The 16,809-nt window shown below is 40.4% G+C and overlaps 1 protein-coding gene across 1 annotated transcript in view; it reads right to left on the reverse strand.

Annotated features, from left to right (window-relative positions):
* Window positions 1–16,809, reverse strand: part of ITSN1 (intersectin 1) — a 207,935-nt gene that overhangs the window by 59,151 nt on the left and 131,975 nt on the right. Inside the window, exons 19-22 of the mRNA XM_014786824.2 lie at window positions 15,901–16,022; window positions 6,357–6,604; window positions 4,138–4,297; window positions 308–513 (exon numbers count right to left, since the gene is read on the reverse strand). Of these exons, the coding sequence (XP_014642310.1) occupies window positions 308–513; window positions 4,138–4,297; window positions 6,357–6,604; window positions 15,901–16,022 (736 nt within the window). The remainder of the gene's footprint in view (window positions 1–307; window positions 514–4,137; window positions 4,298–6,356; window positions 6,605–15,900; window positions 16,023–16,809) is intronic.

Genomic DNA, 16,809 nt, shown 5'->3' on the forward strand with positions numbered 1-16,809 from the left:
CTGAGTAGTAAGCATGAAGAGAGACAAATCTCCCACAAACCCAGAAGAATGTTCTAGGTCTCAGAGTAGAATTCCCTCTTGCATAATTCAATGAAAAGCAAGATACACAGGCTTCCACAAGTGAAAAAAAAGTGACCAATTTATCTGTAAGAGGCTCCCTTCTGTTGACACGTACTCTTTCGCAGTTAAAAGATCAAGAAGATAAAATAATCCTGCAACTCCTATCTGTGAATCTTAACAAGTGCAAGCAATAATTTAATGCCTAACATTGTTTTCATCTAATAGAAGCAGATAAACACAAAAATACCTTGTCGATTTCCTTACGGGCCCTGAAATGAGTTTCACGTAAGACTTGGGGAACCAACCCTTCTGACCTTGAACTTCTCCAAACCACCACATGTCTTGCTGTTCCAGGACGGTGATGACATCGTTTTTGTTAAAGTTTAAGTGGTTGTCTTTTTTGGCTCTCCACGGATACAGGGCTTGCGCTTGTAGCCCCTCCACCTTCTCACCCTTGTATGGAATAACATAAAAGACCTCTGGTTACTTCGTGATTTGTTATCAACTCAGGCGACACGAACGCTGGCACCTCCTCTCCAATAAGCACATGTGGGCACACACACGGCCACAAAGACCCCGCTTCAGCACACCAGGGTGCTAGACACTGCATTGTTTCTCAGTAACTGTTTATTTCCAAAAGTGGAGGCGAAAACCTGCCAGCCTATTCACACAGCCATTGCCTGGCCATCTAGAACTCTCTATTTAAACAAGCCAGGAGGTCGGATTTATTCTGTTGCACCTGGTTGTGTGTCTTTTATATTTTGGTTCTATTTTAACTCTCAGATTGCCCAGGGTATCCCCTCCCCCCCACCATTTCCAATCTGATTTGGATTTTTAGTGGAGGATTAATACAAGAGCAGAAACCTTACAAAATCTCAAAAGATAATTAACGGATATCTTAGTTTAGGGACAGGGAAACATGCCTTGCATTGGATTGGGCTTGTTTTAGCTCCTTTTTAGAGAAACAGGGGTTTGGTTAGCATAACTCCATTGTAAGCAGAAATTATTGTACACCTATATGCAAGGCACTGTGGGGCTACAAAGATAAATAAAATGCCATCTCTGCCTCCCCAAAATAATTTAGGTTAAAACACTTTATTAACCTTTATAAAGCACTATAAAAATGGACAGTATGATATTATTACCAAGGAACTCACAGGTACTGGGGAAGAAAGAGATACAAGCAACTATGTATACCACATGGCAGAATGAAATATGCTAATAAGAGGTTCCAACTATTCACTGGGGGAACAGAGAGAGATGAGGGATGAATTCTGCCTGAGGGCAACAGGGAACATTTCCCAGAGGAGACAGCACTGGAGCTGGGCCTTGAAGGACGAGAAGGATTTTGAAAGCTAGGGCTTCGGAGGAAGGGCACTCCAGGCCGAGGGCACAGCATGGGCAAAGGCCTCGACGTGGTACACTGCAAAGGGTCCAGGAAGAGGAGCACAATCCGGGGGTGTGTGTAGCCTACTTTCATGGAGGAGTGCGGTAGGAGACGAGGCTGGAAAGGCAGGGTGAGGCATTCATTATCTTTTTAAAAACTATAATATAAAACCATTACAATATCTTAAAACATTACTAAAAAATACAGCAATGTCAACTGTCAATCACATATGTAAATGGACAGGAACAAAGGATAATGCCCAAAGACAGTTCATCCAGTACCAATTTGTACTTGCCTTTATAAGTTATTTCCGTGTTGACATTTAATTATGATTACATCTGATAAATAGAGAATTTATGACAGGTCAAATAGTTTCAGCATCCACGTCGATAACTTCTAAATCCTGGTCGTCACGGGTTCTCACCTTCTTAAACCTAAGACATCCCATTTCCTTCCATTTCACCTGTACGCTCCTTCAAATCCTCAGAACTGAGGAGGTGTCTCTGGGTTTCAAACACTGCCCAGGACCATCTATTCTTTGCCTTCCATTCTCCGCCTTCCATTCTCCTTTCTCGCACTCACAGGGCCTCATACCCTCACAGCCACGGATCTCATAGCTCTTCTGTATTGTCTAATCCTCTCGGCCACCTCCATTTATTTCTCTACCACGAATAGACCCCTGGGTCAGCCATTTCAGCTGTGCTCTCATTGGTATTTCAGAATCTCTCACCCTGAGCAATCTTCCCTGTGCCTGTCTTGTCAATCTTCCACAGGGATACACCCGAATAACTCAGCCTGGGGTCGGACAGAACAGGGACTCTGCATTTGAGTCCCAAGCCTGTCACTACTAATTTTGTGACCTTGGGCAATTGTTTAATCTCTCTAGGCCTCAGTTTCCACATCTATAAAACAGATACTTTCTTCAAAAGGTTGTCAAGGAAGTTTCACAAGATCTATCCATAGTGTTGCTATGACAGTAATAATCATGATAGTAGCTGTAGCTTTTATTACTGCTATCATTTCCATTTCCAAACTGTGAAGTATTGCTGCAGAAAGCTAAGACAACGTGCCATGACCACTTACAGATTCAGGTTAAATTAAGCCAAGCAATCCTGCATTCTCCTTTGCTGAATTCCTATTTTGCATACTCCACAGGCCCTCAGGGTCCCCTCCTGAGAATGTGGGCCTGGAGCACAACCTGAACTTCTTTCCCTCATCTTTTCCCAACCTCTTCACCCTTCCTCTCCCAGAAGACAAAGAATCCCGCTTTCTTCTCTGTGATTTTAATGCTGCTTCCACCTTACACCAATTATATTCTCTGGTACTTGACTTCTCAGGCCCTTTCTCCAACATGAGGCAACATGGTTGCGTCATGCCTTTCCCAATGTCCTGCTCCACTCTGCTCCTTCCCTTCTCTTTCACGAATCTTTCCACTTACTCACCAATCCTTTCCTCTTTTCCCCTTTGCAATCTGGTTTATTCTACTCGTTCCCATGTCACAGATACATTCTACTTGCCATACCGAATGGTCTCTTCTTTGCCCTGACCACTGCCTTTAATAATATGAGCACCCCCCAACTTTCTGGAAGCTGTCCCCTTCTCTACCACTGAGTCAGCACCACTGAGCATGAGACACGTGCTAACCGCTGAGCTGGGACAGAGGCAAAGGAAAGATCCACCCCTGTTGGCAGCTGCTCTTCTTCCCGGTGACAGAACACACACGCTCTGTGTATTTCCATTTTCTCCCTACATTCTCTCTCCTTCGAAGATCTCACACGTTTCCTTAGATCTGATCTATGTTCCAATTGCCTGCCAGACAGGACTAACTGGGTGTCTCACTTTCACCTTAAACATAACACATCTAAAAACCAACCCTTCCCTCGAACTAAAAATCAATTTCTTCTTCAATTCCTTGTTTCTCTTTAAGGTCAAATCTCTCCCTCATTCCCAGACCTCTTTCCTACTCTATTTGCTCCCTCAGGCATTATGACTCCACCCTCTGTAACTGGTGTCGCTGCCCCAATGTCCCCACTTGAATCTTCCTGCACACCACCTCCACATGAATCCGCCTAGAGCCCACGTTCAAGCTGGTTGTACCAGATCAGAAACTGCCCCTGACCCCCAAGTGCCTGCTAGATAGGCATTTGCTCTTGTTTGGTTTGATTATTTATAGAAAGTTCATTTCTTTATCTTTACTGTATTAAATAAAAATAGAAATACTGAGAACAACCATCTTTATCCTTTCAGAAATTATTCTTTCTTAGTAGGGTATTTAAGACATTTCCATTAACCTACAATCTTTTGCAATAACTACTCAATGGTCTAGCCAAATGGACTGACCCATGATTTTCCCCACACACTCTGATTTCCTACCTTAAAGCCTGTCCTCACAGTATTTCTGTCTCATATGTCAGCCCTCTGTATTTCCTAATAAGACCTTATCCATTGTTCAAGATGCAGTTCAAATGCCACTTCTTCAGTGAAGCTTCTCTGATTACCCATCTCTGAACTCTCACTATTCACAATATACTCCTGGTTCCTGGGAAAACGTGAACTGGATCCCGCACTGCCAGGTGACGCCATACATATAATGAGGCTGTCTTCTACATGACACCATCAACAGGCATTTGCTGAATCTGTCAGTACTCTAGGGCATGCTAGGTTTTCACACTCCCATTGACTGCTTTTACCTGGCCTAAAACAGGAGACGGGGAGGAGCCGGTGGCCGTGGCTGGAGTAAACGCCGACCTCTGCCTTAACTGGCCAGCGCTCGGAACGGTGAGAGAGGGCTGGGCTGCCCATGCGTCCCAGTTATCAGTTTCTGGTTTCTCATTTGTGCTGGTGGGCCACCTGGAAGGAAAAGCATCCCACCATGAAAAGCAAGTAGTTTCTAATGCGCCAGCGTTTCACCCGCAGTAAACACAAACCTAGTACATTTGTGGGGCTTTCTAGGTTCAAGAACGAGGAGGGAGGGGGCCAGCCCGGTGGCGCAAGCGGTTAAGTGCGCGCGCTCTGCTGCGGCGGCCCAGGGTTCGTCGGCGCCGAGGGACCCCAGGCGCGCACTGACGCACTGCTTGGCAAGCCATGCTGAGGCGGCGTCCCATATAAAGTGGAGGAAGATGGGCACGGATGTTAGCCCAGGGCCAGTCTTCCTCGGAAAGAAAAGAGCAGGATTGGCAGATGTTAGCATAGGGCTGATCTCACAAAAAAAACAAAAAAAACAAGGAGGGAGGAAAGAGCATTGGACTTGGGTTTGAGTCTGAGCATCGCACACTAGTGACAAACCTCACGCAAATTATAGGAGTTTCTCTGAATCTTCATTTCCGCATTGATAAAATAGGAACAATATTCTACCATTTTTGGTGAGTGGTGAAATACTGGATAGGGAAATACTTTGTAACTCTAAAGCACCAGAGAAACATCCTCATATGAGCATTATCATCATTTGTAATAACAATAGCCAAATCAGCAAAAAAGAAGTTATATATCACGTACGAAAACATGCCAGCTTAGTAGCTGGTGCTTCTTAACACCATTTCTCTGTCCCACCATCGCACAGCCAGCACCCGGCTGTATGCCTAGACACCACGGTAACTACAAGTGGTACCTTTAGAGCAACCAGTTGTCCTGAATCTCTGGGACAGTTTTAATTTTGTGATTTTAGAATTTTAAATCAACACATCTGTATGAGTGCAGATCTAAATGCAATTTACTTTTTACATCTTTCTAAGACATAAACAAATTTGAAAATCAAAATAATTCCTTTGTTTGACTACACACCCTGATCTGGGGTTTGGAAAATAAGATGCCTGCAATTATAGCTGGAGAGCTGCACACCACACATTTAATGAGGAAGAGAGTCACAGGCATTGGATCCATAGCAAAACAAAATCCTGGAAAACATGGTATTTGTCTTCTATTTTAGCCTAATCTTTAGTTTAAAAAGTCGGAGCTCTTCAATCAAGATCAAGAGAGGAAAGGAGTTTCAACTTGGAATGTGCTAATGGAAGGCTACTTTTTAGCAGAGATTAGATAGAGAGGAACTTCTTTAGCACTTTCAACCGTTTATATGAAAATCTAAGTAGGAAAACCTTGCTATTCCTTACACCCTTCCCTCTACTCCTCCCGCCCTTGCTCATTAGGCTCCTTCCTTTCCTCAACTTGACCCATCTGATCTTTCTCCAGCATTAAGTCTTGACTCTCTGCCTTCGATTTGTTTCTTCTGAAAGATGATTAGACTTGAAAAAATATTTAAAACACTACACTTCTGACTCAAATCACTTTTGCTTGAATAAAATATTTTTAGACAACTGCACAGCTGGATCATGGTCCTATAACTAGAAGTATGGACATTTCAAACCTTTGCTTACACACTGTTTTTAATGCCATTTCCTGATGACCAAGGGCAAGCACTAACTGTAGCCAAGAGCACACATCTCTTCACTCCCCTGTACATTTGTTCACGACTGATGAAAGGGGAAAGCTTTAAAGGAAACAGCTTTCTATCTGATTCAAAACCACATGACTGAATTCAGTTTCTGATTCTGTCCCGCAAAAAAAAGTGCTGTTTACATGTGGGAAATGACTCTGAAATATTTGCTGACTGACATGGATGTCAAACTGATTATTAGGAAACTGTACTTCTCCATCTCTTCCATAAGAATGCAAGATGCAGACAAATTATTGAATGAAACAAGATAATAGGCTTTATTTTGTGCCAGGGCAAATCATTGTTGAGCAATGATATAATTAAATCCAGTTCAGAGAATGTAATCCACAATTTGCCAGTAGACCAGTCAGAGAAAGTGGTAATGAAAAGAGCCAGCTCCTTTACGCAGAGATACAACCCAAGACCATAAAAATACTTAAGTTGGGACTTAGTCATCAGAAATAGCATGCCTACACATACGTGGAGCTGAAGTCGGCCCAGTTGTTGGGGGTCGTGGAGGGCTCTGAAGAGGTCGCTGCCAGAGGAGCGGGGGTCTCACGCATAGCCAGTTTGGGTGCAGGGGTGGAGGTGGGCTCGGTCACTGGTTTGACTGGAGCGGGAACCTCAATTTCTGGGATTTTCTCTGCATAGTTCGCAGGGAACCATCCTGTCTTTCCTTTTAATTCTCCTCCAAGCCATCCCGGTTCTCCAGTCTGGCTTTCATCCACCTGCAGGAAAGTCACAAAGTTTAATTTAAGTGGAACTAAATCAACCCACAAAGACACTAAACACTCTAGCAGAACAAAGCCCCAAGCCTCTGACCCTGTCACGCTGACACACTGCATGGATGTTTCTTCTTATTCTTAAGTCTCTCTGGAAAGATTGTCTCTAAACATTAACTCTGAAAAAACAGTAAGTGCCATAATTCAAGTTCTTACTCTTTGTGCTTTTTAAAGCTTTTTTTTTTTTTTAGATTTCTTCTCTTTTTCTAATAATGGCATACAAGATTAAGTGCCTAAAGTCCTAAGGCCCATAGTTTAAATGTTTAGAGCTATTTTGAACTGGAAAGTGATCTGACAGACTTCATCACTCAGGAAGTCATGTAATTATTAAAAATAATTTGACTTGGGTTTATTATTTAAAGTTGAAAGCAAAGGGTGCAATCAATATAAATTCAGCATTCTAAAAATCTCTAATAACTAAGCAGTACTTATTCAGCATAGGGACAAGAAAGACAAAAAACACAGCTTTAGATGGTTTCTACAGGAAGCAAAGCTGACTGCTGTACTTAGCCATTTAAAAGTTTTTCAGAAACATGATAAGAAAATTAAGGAAGTGATTATTTACAGCAACAATCAATTTTATTAAGGTCCTATAGTTTTCTTTTGTATAAATTTAACTTTAATATTCAACAAGTACACATGAGAGAATAGAATTCTGCTGCTTAAAAATTTCAAAGAGGCTATTTATTATTCCAGGGGCTTTTAATGTTTGCATTTTATTTTAACTGTGGCTCAAAAGGATCATTCAAAATCACCAGAATGATTCTACTTGTCTTTACGAGTTACCCCCATTGTTTTATGAGCAACAGGAGAAGGCTTTTGGGGGATAAATGACTTTCACTATTAGAAAATTATTTTCATTACTCTAAGTCAAATAAGGGTCTATTAGAGACCTTATCTTATTTTTATCCCTTAATATACTGCCTAAGGAGGTAAAACACGGAACACTTCATTGGACATTAACGTTGCTCTTTAGAAATCACAGAAATGAGTAGGTACGGTCTTAACAATAATTTTGGAAAAACTGGCAAAAATACCAGTTTTCTATCCCATTCGAATATTCAATAAAAAACAAAGCAAAGAACTACAGAATCAAACATTTATCTGTATTCAGTGTAGGGTAATAGGGTATAATGTTTATTAGCTTATTTGAATTAAAAAAGAATGCATGGGGTAGGGGTGGAGAAAGTAGAATACAGGGCTTACTACTTGATTCTACATGTTATTTACGAAATATTCAGTAGGTAGGGTGCACCTGCTTTGCTGCTCCACCTTAGGGTACCCTTATTGTCATGAATAAAAGCAATTTTTAAAGCCGAGAATTTTCCAAAAAGGAGTTCCCCAAGATAAAGCACAACACTGCTTCAAAGGGCCTCCTCTGTCCTCTACGGCTCTGCTCTTCTCGCCAACACACATCAGATGTGAACACATTACCACTGTCATTCAGCTCCCCCACACTCTTTTGTTCTTACTTTCCCTTTTCTGGGCAGTCTCAACGGTTTCGCTAGATGAGGATTTAAGATGACATTTTTCCATTTGGATCTTATTTTATGCTAAACTCAAATAGCCTGATGCCTTTCCTTCCTCATTTATATATATATATTTTTTTTAAGTTTCAGTTTCTTTGTATTCTTTTTTATTTATTTATTTTTATTATGTTTTTTTTGTGAGGAAGATCAGCCCTGAGCTAACCTCCATGCTAATCCTCCTCTTTTTGCTGAGGAAGACTGGCTCTGAGCTAACATCTATGGCCAATCCTCCTCCTTTTTTTTTGCCCCAAAGCCCCAGTAGATAGTTGTATGTCATAGTTCCACATCCTTCTAGTTGCTGTATGTGGGACGTGGCCTCAGCATGGCCGGAGAAGCAGTGCGTCGGTGCGCGCCCGGGATCCGAACCCGGGCCGCCAGTAGTGGAGCGCCTGCACTTAACCACTAAGCCATGGGGCTGACCCCCTCCTTTATATTTATTGGTGATATTATGACACATTTTAACCTTGCAGCTGCTTTGCACTGGAAACATAGCTGTTTCAAGGCCAGGTGGTGCCAGGGCCTCCTCAACATCTCTTGAGGTTCAACAGCGGAGCCCCCGCCCCCTCCACTCATCCTGGGACCAAAGGTGATGTTAGGCAGGAGTTAGGAGCTTGAGCCCAACACACAATAACTCAGCCTCAAGATGGCCAAGTGTAATGATCAAGAGTAGGGCTCTGCAATTAGATGGCCTCAATTTCAATACTACTTCTACAAGTGATGAACTGGTTGACTTTGGGCAAGTTTAATCTCTTAGTGCCTCGGTTTCTTCATCTGCAAAATGGGGATAACAGTGTCTTATTATGGTTGTTGGGAGGAACCGTGAATGTTTAATAACATTGCCTGGCATATAATAAGTGTTTAATGATAGAATTTTTTTAGCCCTCTCTCCTGTTGTTCAGCTCTGACTCTGTTGCAGGTCTCTTTTGGGCTTCTGTCCCGTTCCAAAAGCCTGGTCTCTACTGCACCCTCACTTGAGGTAACAAGCTGTGGTTCTCTGCATGGGGAGTTCCCTGCTCTAGAAACCTGTCTGGGACCCCAGGCCTCTGGGTTTGACTTCTTGCCCGCAGTAATCCTTTAGGGACTGGAGCTCAATCTCTGATCACGGCTTGTCTGGAACTCCTTCTGGTCTGTCCAAGTTGGACCTCCTGGAATGTCAGCTGCTTTACTTAATTATGTCCTATGATCTCCTGTGATTCCTTCAAGACACAGGGTCTTATCCGGTTAACAAGACTTTAGTTGACATCTGGAATTGGACCTGAAGCCCTGAGGAAAAGTCCCAACCTGTGAGCAGGTCTAGCTCCCACTCTGTTTAACCGATCACACCCAGCCCTGTCCCCTGATACGACACAAAGGAAGCTGCACCAGTGAAAGGAGCTTTGTGTGCATAGGAAGGGGGAGGGGGACCCATCAGCCTCTTATCTCTGCAGACAAGAGTTTCTCCCACCCGTCAGGGCAATAGTGAAATCAGTATTTCACCTTTAACCAAGGAAAGTCACTGGTCAACTTTGGCCAAGCAATAGTCTCAACTAGTCTGATTTATTCTTATAGGAATCCATTAATTTTAATGAATACTTAAATTTTAATTTTAAGGTTCAGAGGATATAATAAAAATTCACTCAACGTAAATTAAATCAACCATTTAGAAAAAGCACAAAGGTTCTCATGTGAAAATGAGAAATATTTCTTCCTGGATAGGGAAACTACCCAAAGTGCCAATCCAACTGTGGAAAAACATAAGATTAGGACAGAATAAGAAAAGTGAGGCATGCAAACTTCTTTGTAATGTGGACTTTTACAGACATAGTAAACTCATTTATTGGTGACTATAAGTCAGGGGGTTTTAGTATTAACAACATTGGTGTTAATACAATTTCATTTAACCACCTCCACCACAACACCTCAAAGCATCCAGGGTCATTCTAGTGACACATTATCAAAGTGGGAAGTACAAACCCAAGATCTTGATTACATGTCTGGGGATGTTACAGATCTAATCCACAAAACGTTAGTAATCGTATACTGCATAACACAGGGCACTTATGCAACAGTCATGCACACAGCAGCTATCAGGTTCAAGTACACGTGGCTGAAGCCCAATAATAATTTCTCAATGTTTATATGATTCATGGCTGCCATTGTCATTAGGGAGCATTAATATTTCTGAAACCTCTGACCTTGTCACAAAGAAGGAAAATAGAAATTCCCTCTACTCTAGCAAGCATGACAAAGAACATGGACAGCAAAGAGGTTTAAACTGTGTACTGACTCAGACCAGCTGGTATGGCTGCCTTGGATGTGCTAAGGAATCTGGGGGGCAGCATGTTTCACGCATTTGCCAGTGTGGAAATACAAGGTTTCCCCCCAAACTCCTGGATGAAGATATAAAAGTGGTTTTCTAAAGCACTAATTTAGAGACAGGCAAATTTTTCCTCTGTCACAACTACTCAACTCTGCCACTATAGCACAAAATCAGCTGTAGACAACATGTAACTGAAGAAGCCTAGCTGTGTTCCAATAAAATTTAACTACAAAACAGGCAGTGGGCCAGATCCAGCCCATCCCTGGAATCAAATGTGTGTACTGGTCCCTCAAAACAGCAACGATCCTATGACCAATTGTTACTAGACAAGCCGAGCTTCAATGTTAAGGTTGGAGATCTAAGGAAGGCAGAAAAGACAAAGTACTGACTATATTAAAAAAAAATTCCATCAAAAGAAGAAAAGGAAAAAAATGAGTTTAAATTGTTACAAGAGTAACACTAAATTAGAAGATAAACAATTTCCAGAATGAATTGACTGCTTGACGGCTGACAACCGCTAAAGAAGTCTGTTTTTTTGGATATTTCTAACAAGAGGATATTCGGAAATGATTTAGGATTAGTCCTGACAGGAAAAAGAGATTAGGATAGATCGTGGTTCCTGAAACTAACTCTCCAACAGAACCACCTGGAGAGGGTTTTCAATCTTATACGTGGATTAAGAGTTAGTTCCCAGAGTCTCTGGAATGGTTATTTGTTATGCTCCCTGAGCAGTTCTGATGGATTGATTCATTCATTCCTTCATTCCTTCATTCATTCCTGGACCATCTAGGACCTGCTGGGTTAGATGACCAGCCTGCATTATCAAGATAAACTTCAACCAAACAGCAGTGAGCAGAGGTCTTCTAATTCCTCATGCTGTTCAAACACATTACAGATGTCAAATTTGATATATTCACCCTCCAAATATTGGGACCTCCAGATGGGAAGACAGGCCATATATTTTCAAAGTATGTAAGCCTTAGCTGTCAAGGTCAAACTCAAATAAGAAGCCTCCATTCAAAGTCTTCCCTGAGTACATCAGTTCACTCTGATTCCTTTCCTCTTTTAAATTCCTAGCCAACTTAGTGAGCATTCATTGAGAACTTCATCATACACTGGCTTTTTCACGTGTTTCTCCCTATTTTTCGAAAAAGATTTTCAACATATGAATGACAGACATCATTTTATATTTCTTTGTATTATCAACAACAGGACTATATATAAGATAGAACATTAAATTTTTGTTAACCATGAAAAGATATATTTTTGGAGAAAACTGGGCTGATATCAAGTTTTTTCAAAAGCAAAATATTTTTAAAGCCCCCTCCAAAATTGCCTACATTAAAAAAAGGAAACATTGTCAGACTTCTAAAAATCTAATAGGTAAGCTACTTTTCAAAGAAGTTTGAGCAATCTGAGAATCTAATGATTACTGTGCCCACAAAAGTAAGTGAACTCTTCTTAATTTTTTTTTTTTTTTGTGAGGAAGATTAACCCTGAGCTAACATCCGTTGCCAATCCTCCTCTTTTTGCTGAGGAAGATTGGCCCTGGGCTAATATCTGTGCCCATCTTCCTCTACATTATATGGGACGCCGCCACAGCATGGCTTGACAAGCGGTGCAGCAGTCCGTGCCAGGGATCCGAACCTGCAAACCCCGGGCCGCCAGAAGCCGAGTGCATGAACTTAACCGGTATGCCACCAGGCCGGCCCCTGAACTCCTCTTGATTTTCAACCTGGAGAGATTGACGGTAATGTTCTACTACATATTTTTCATGTTGATGGTTCTTAACTGCAAACTTCATGAAATAAAAACATCATTACTATTATATGTCAATTTCCATTTAAAAAACTGATTATTAACCTCACGAAGACAGTACAACTGAATGCCATTTGGAGTGCCACGTTACATTTTGTAGTATAACATGAAGACACTGCGGCTGTCCCTCCAGGAAGCCAATAAATTATGCCTAGTTGTACATTCCATATTTCATTACATAGTCAGGATGTCTGAGATAAAGCAAACACCATTCCAGTCCTGGGTAGACGTTCTCTGTTACACTTGTTGAAGTTGGATTTATTTTTAGTGTTTTATTAAAAATTACAAATGTTGATGCATTTGTAAACAGGAAAATCATATAGAAGCACATAAAATTAAACATGCCCAGCAGTAACCACTGTTAATAGTTTGATGTCTGTATTTCAAGACTGTTAACTACACACACATAAACATTCACGTGTACACACATACAGTTTTTTATTTAACCAAAGTGCAATTACACTCTACATATTGTTCACTGGACAGCTTATTTGTATATGCAGGTCTATGTAACTTTTTTAACATCTTCATTATATTTTTTCTTTAGCTGTATCATAATTTATTTAAACCATTCCCTTACTGATGGACATAGGGCTGCTCTTTTTTTTGCTTTTACCAATAACGCTGCAGTGAACATCCATGTACACATATATTTGTGCATATGCCAAAAGACAGCCTAGAAGAGGGAGAATAACAGAATTTTGGGGTCCTGGGGAATGAGAATTTTAAATCTGAATAGGTATTGCCAAATTGCCTTCCAAATGGCTTAGCCAATTCATACAACCATGCTGACAATGTATATTACATCCACTTTCCTACACTCTTGACAAAGTTGGATATTATGAAATTTTTAAACTTGTTGAGAGATAAAAAATGCTATCTTATGTTTTTAATTTGCATTTTCCTGATCACCAATGAAACAAAGCATCTTTTCGTATATTTTATAAATCATTTACTTTTCTTCATCTGTGAATGTCTCTTCATATCCTCGGCCATCTTTTCTAAGACTTGTCTATGGGTCTTTTTATGTAATATGTATAGTAACCTTTGTCTCTTAAGTATTTTGCAATATACAAGTTTTAATTTTTTTATATTGTCAAATCTGTCCTTTTTTGTCATTTATAGCTTCTGGTTTTTAACTTAGACAGGCATTTCTTAGCCAGAAAATTATTCCAATAGTCTCCTTTTTAAAAAAATTATATTTTTAGAATTTTATCTTTTAAGCTTAACCTACTTGGAACTTATTTTTGTCCATGGCCTGAGAAAGAGACTTGACCCAATAACTTGCCAAATACAGAGCCTTCCAGTTAGTCCTTAAATGGAATCTAGCAAAGAGAAACCTGGTATACACACTTTAACAGCTTTCTTGTTTTTTTTTTTTTAAAGCGCAACCTACCACACAAACTCAAAACATACTTTTACTGCTGCGACAACACGCAGAGATATGTGTACTTACACAGAATTATAGTGACTTAAAAGAACAAAACATTTAAGAAGATGCAGACTTCCTGACAGTGACATAGCACTTACCCATTCCCCTTTAACCTCCACCAGGAAAGCAAAGGTTTGAAAGCAAGGCAAAATATATGTTTAATGAAATGTTTTATTCTTACAGTATATCTAAACTCTATTCATCTAGTCCAGCCGGTGGTTAGCTAGCCAATTTGAGGAAAAGGATTCAATATCATTGTAACAAGACTATGTTTCCAAAAAATAGCAATATTTTCTCATTAAAATATAGATCATCTATAACATTTCCTTATTGTAACATTTTGTAATACCTGCTTATCTTAAGAAGAGAACATTACTTTTCCAGTTTCAAAAATATTAGGCATTTTTTTTGTTAGTGTAAAGAAACAACTTTGTAATGAGGTCCTCTCTGATGTCGCAATGAACTTGCATAATTTTTAGATTCCCGCTATTGCATGGTATTTATATATTTTACAATTAACCTGCTTTAAAAGGCATGATATTTCAGAGATGAGGCAATATGAGCAAAGCAGCTTCAGGCTGTAAGAAAGCACAGCATAGGCAACAGGAGACGGCGAAGAGGCTGACAGACACACCCTGCTGCTCTGCATCACCGTTCATGTGTGCAGAATGTGTGCCCACACTTAGAGAAGCCAGCAGTTTTTTCTGTAAAGAATGAGCGAGGCTGGCACCCAGGCATTCAAAAACTGCTGAGTGAAGGCATGGAGATGATTTGAAGAGAGCTTCATTATTGTTAAGGAGATTCTGACTTTTAAAGATTCTAGACCTTTGACCTTGACTCCCTTATTTCCAGCCCACAATAATTAGAGAAAAAGCTATCAGAAAATAAGGGGAGAGGGGACTGATTTCTCTGAGTACCAAACACACTGTTCTTTCTAGATATTTTGGTCCATTAAAGATCATATATGCTACACACAAAGATACGATGTACACACGCAAGATGTACGCATGTACAACACCCTTTTATACTTCAAAGACATATAGTCCTAGCATGAAAAACAAGTTTGTCTCAATTCTTTTTTTTTGGTGAGGAAGATCAGCCGTGAGCTAACATCCATGCTAATCCGCCTCTTTTTGCTGAGGAAGACCGGCTCTGAGCTAACATCTATTGCCAATCCTCCTCCTTTTTTTCCCCAAAGCCCAGTAGATAGTTGTATGTCATAGTTCCACATCCTTCTAGTTGCTGTACATGGGACGCGGCCTCAGCATGGCCAGAGAAGCGGTGCATCGGTGCACGACAGAGATCCGAACCCAGGCCGCTAGCAGCAGAGCACGCGCACTTAACCGCTAAGGCACAGGGCTGGCCCAAGTTTGTCTCAATTCTTAACTTTCATAGTTCTTTTAAAATTCTGAGCCATTCCCATCTTTAAAAAAAAAAATTGCTAATAGTAATGCAAAGTTTGACCCCTTCTAAGACTCATTCTTAAGTTAATAACTAGATTGAGGAACTACTGTTTTCTTTTAGAAAATAATTTAGGTCAACCACATTGCTTTATTCTTTCTCAAACCGGCAACTATAGTTTTAGGTACAACCATAAGATTATATTTAATTATTATTACAATTAAAGAAAATAAAATGTGATAAAGCAAAAGCCCAAATTTTTTTATCTGTTCATTTACAGAGTAGGAAAGCAGATTAACTGTATTTAATTCATTATTTTTCACATATTTTTCAAACTTTACACAATTAAAGGGGAAAAATGATGCTTTGATCCAAAGATACAAAAGTTATCATTGGCAATTACGAAAATGATGGTAAAGTTCTTTGCACTTAATACTATTTCTTAAAGACTGCTCATAATGTATAAGCAGTACTCTAAACTCTGAAATTACCAGAACTTTACAGATTTTAAAATATGCTAAGGCTGTGATAAGAACCCATTTCTTTAACAATTCTATTTTAAAGTGCTGTGAGGATACATTTTTTAAATGTCATCTTTCATTCTAATAGAAAAGGAAGAAGGCTGAGCCTACACTTCAAAAGCCCAGATGCTGGATTACTGGATTTCACACTTGCCAACAATTTCACGATTGTCAACTAAACTGCAGACAGAGAACAGACGCTGACTATCTAGAGCAACCACGCTTTCACCGGTCTTTCTTACCATGACTATATCTCCTGGCTGGATCGTGATTTCATCATGACTCCTGGACTCAAAGGGATACAGTGCTCGGTAATACACCACTTTTACGTTCTCCTGTGCAGAAATCGTAAGTGGGCCTTTTTCTGTTTATTAAAAAAATGGGGAGAAGAGAACAGAAATAAAATGTTACATGGAACACAAACACATGACAACAAGCCAAGTTAATGACATCTCCTCCACTGCCTACCTTAACATCTGAACTATTTCCCTCTATTCAAGGAATGTCTGAAACACACACTGAATGCCAAAGGGGAGCCGAATCTGATGTCTGCACCTCAGGCGCATCAGAGAGTTCATTAGTGGACTCTCTGTAAACATAAGTCACCCCAGTGTCAAGTGTGGTGCCGCTGTCTGAGGCCTGATCCTTGCCTCCGGGCCTGGGTTCCAGCAGTGCACATCTGTAAGGCATCAAGGCCCTTCTCCCCACCCAGCGGAGAGTACAATGCAGCAGTTCCAATGTGACCCAAAATCTGAATCAGCCAACTCATTTGGGAGGGAAAGAAGCATAACTTTCCATATTAAAAGACAGGGAAATGATGTTTTAGGCCCTTAACACGGTCATATAAAACACAAGTGCTGATTTCACCAAGAACGGTTATTACTGATAATCCCCAGTGACCTAAGTCTTCCATTTCCTAGGAAAAAAAATGAACCTAAGGATGGACCCTAGATGAAAATAATTTAGCATTTAAATGAAATAAAATTTTAAAAAATGCACGCAAGCGGAGGATATTTTGGATTCTGGTTAACAATAACTACCCGCAGCTCTCTGAACTGTTTACCCAAAAGCTGCAAGCATTTGGACACACGTGTGTTCTCTGAAAAGCAGCGAGGGGGAGGTGTTATCTTCATGCAGTCTCGAACTGAATG

Source organism: Ceratotherium simum, chromosome 27 (assembly GCF_057802395.1).
Source record: "Ceratotherium simum simum isolate JZ-2026a chromosome 27, ASM5780239v1, whole genome shotgun sequence".
NCBI lineage: Eukaryota > Metazoa > Chordata > Mammalia > Perissodactyla > Rhinocerotidae > Ceratotherium > Ceratotherium simum.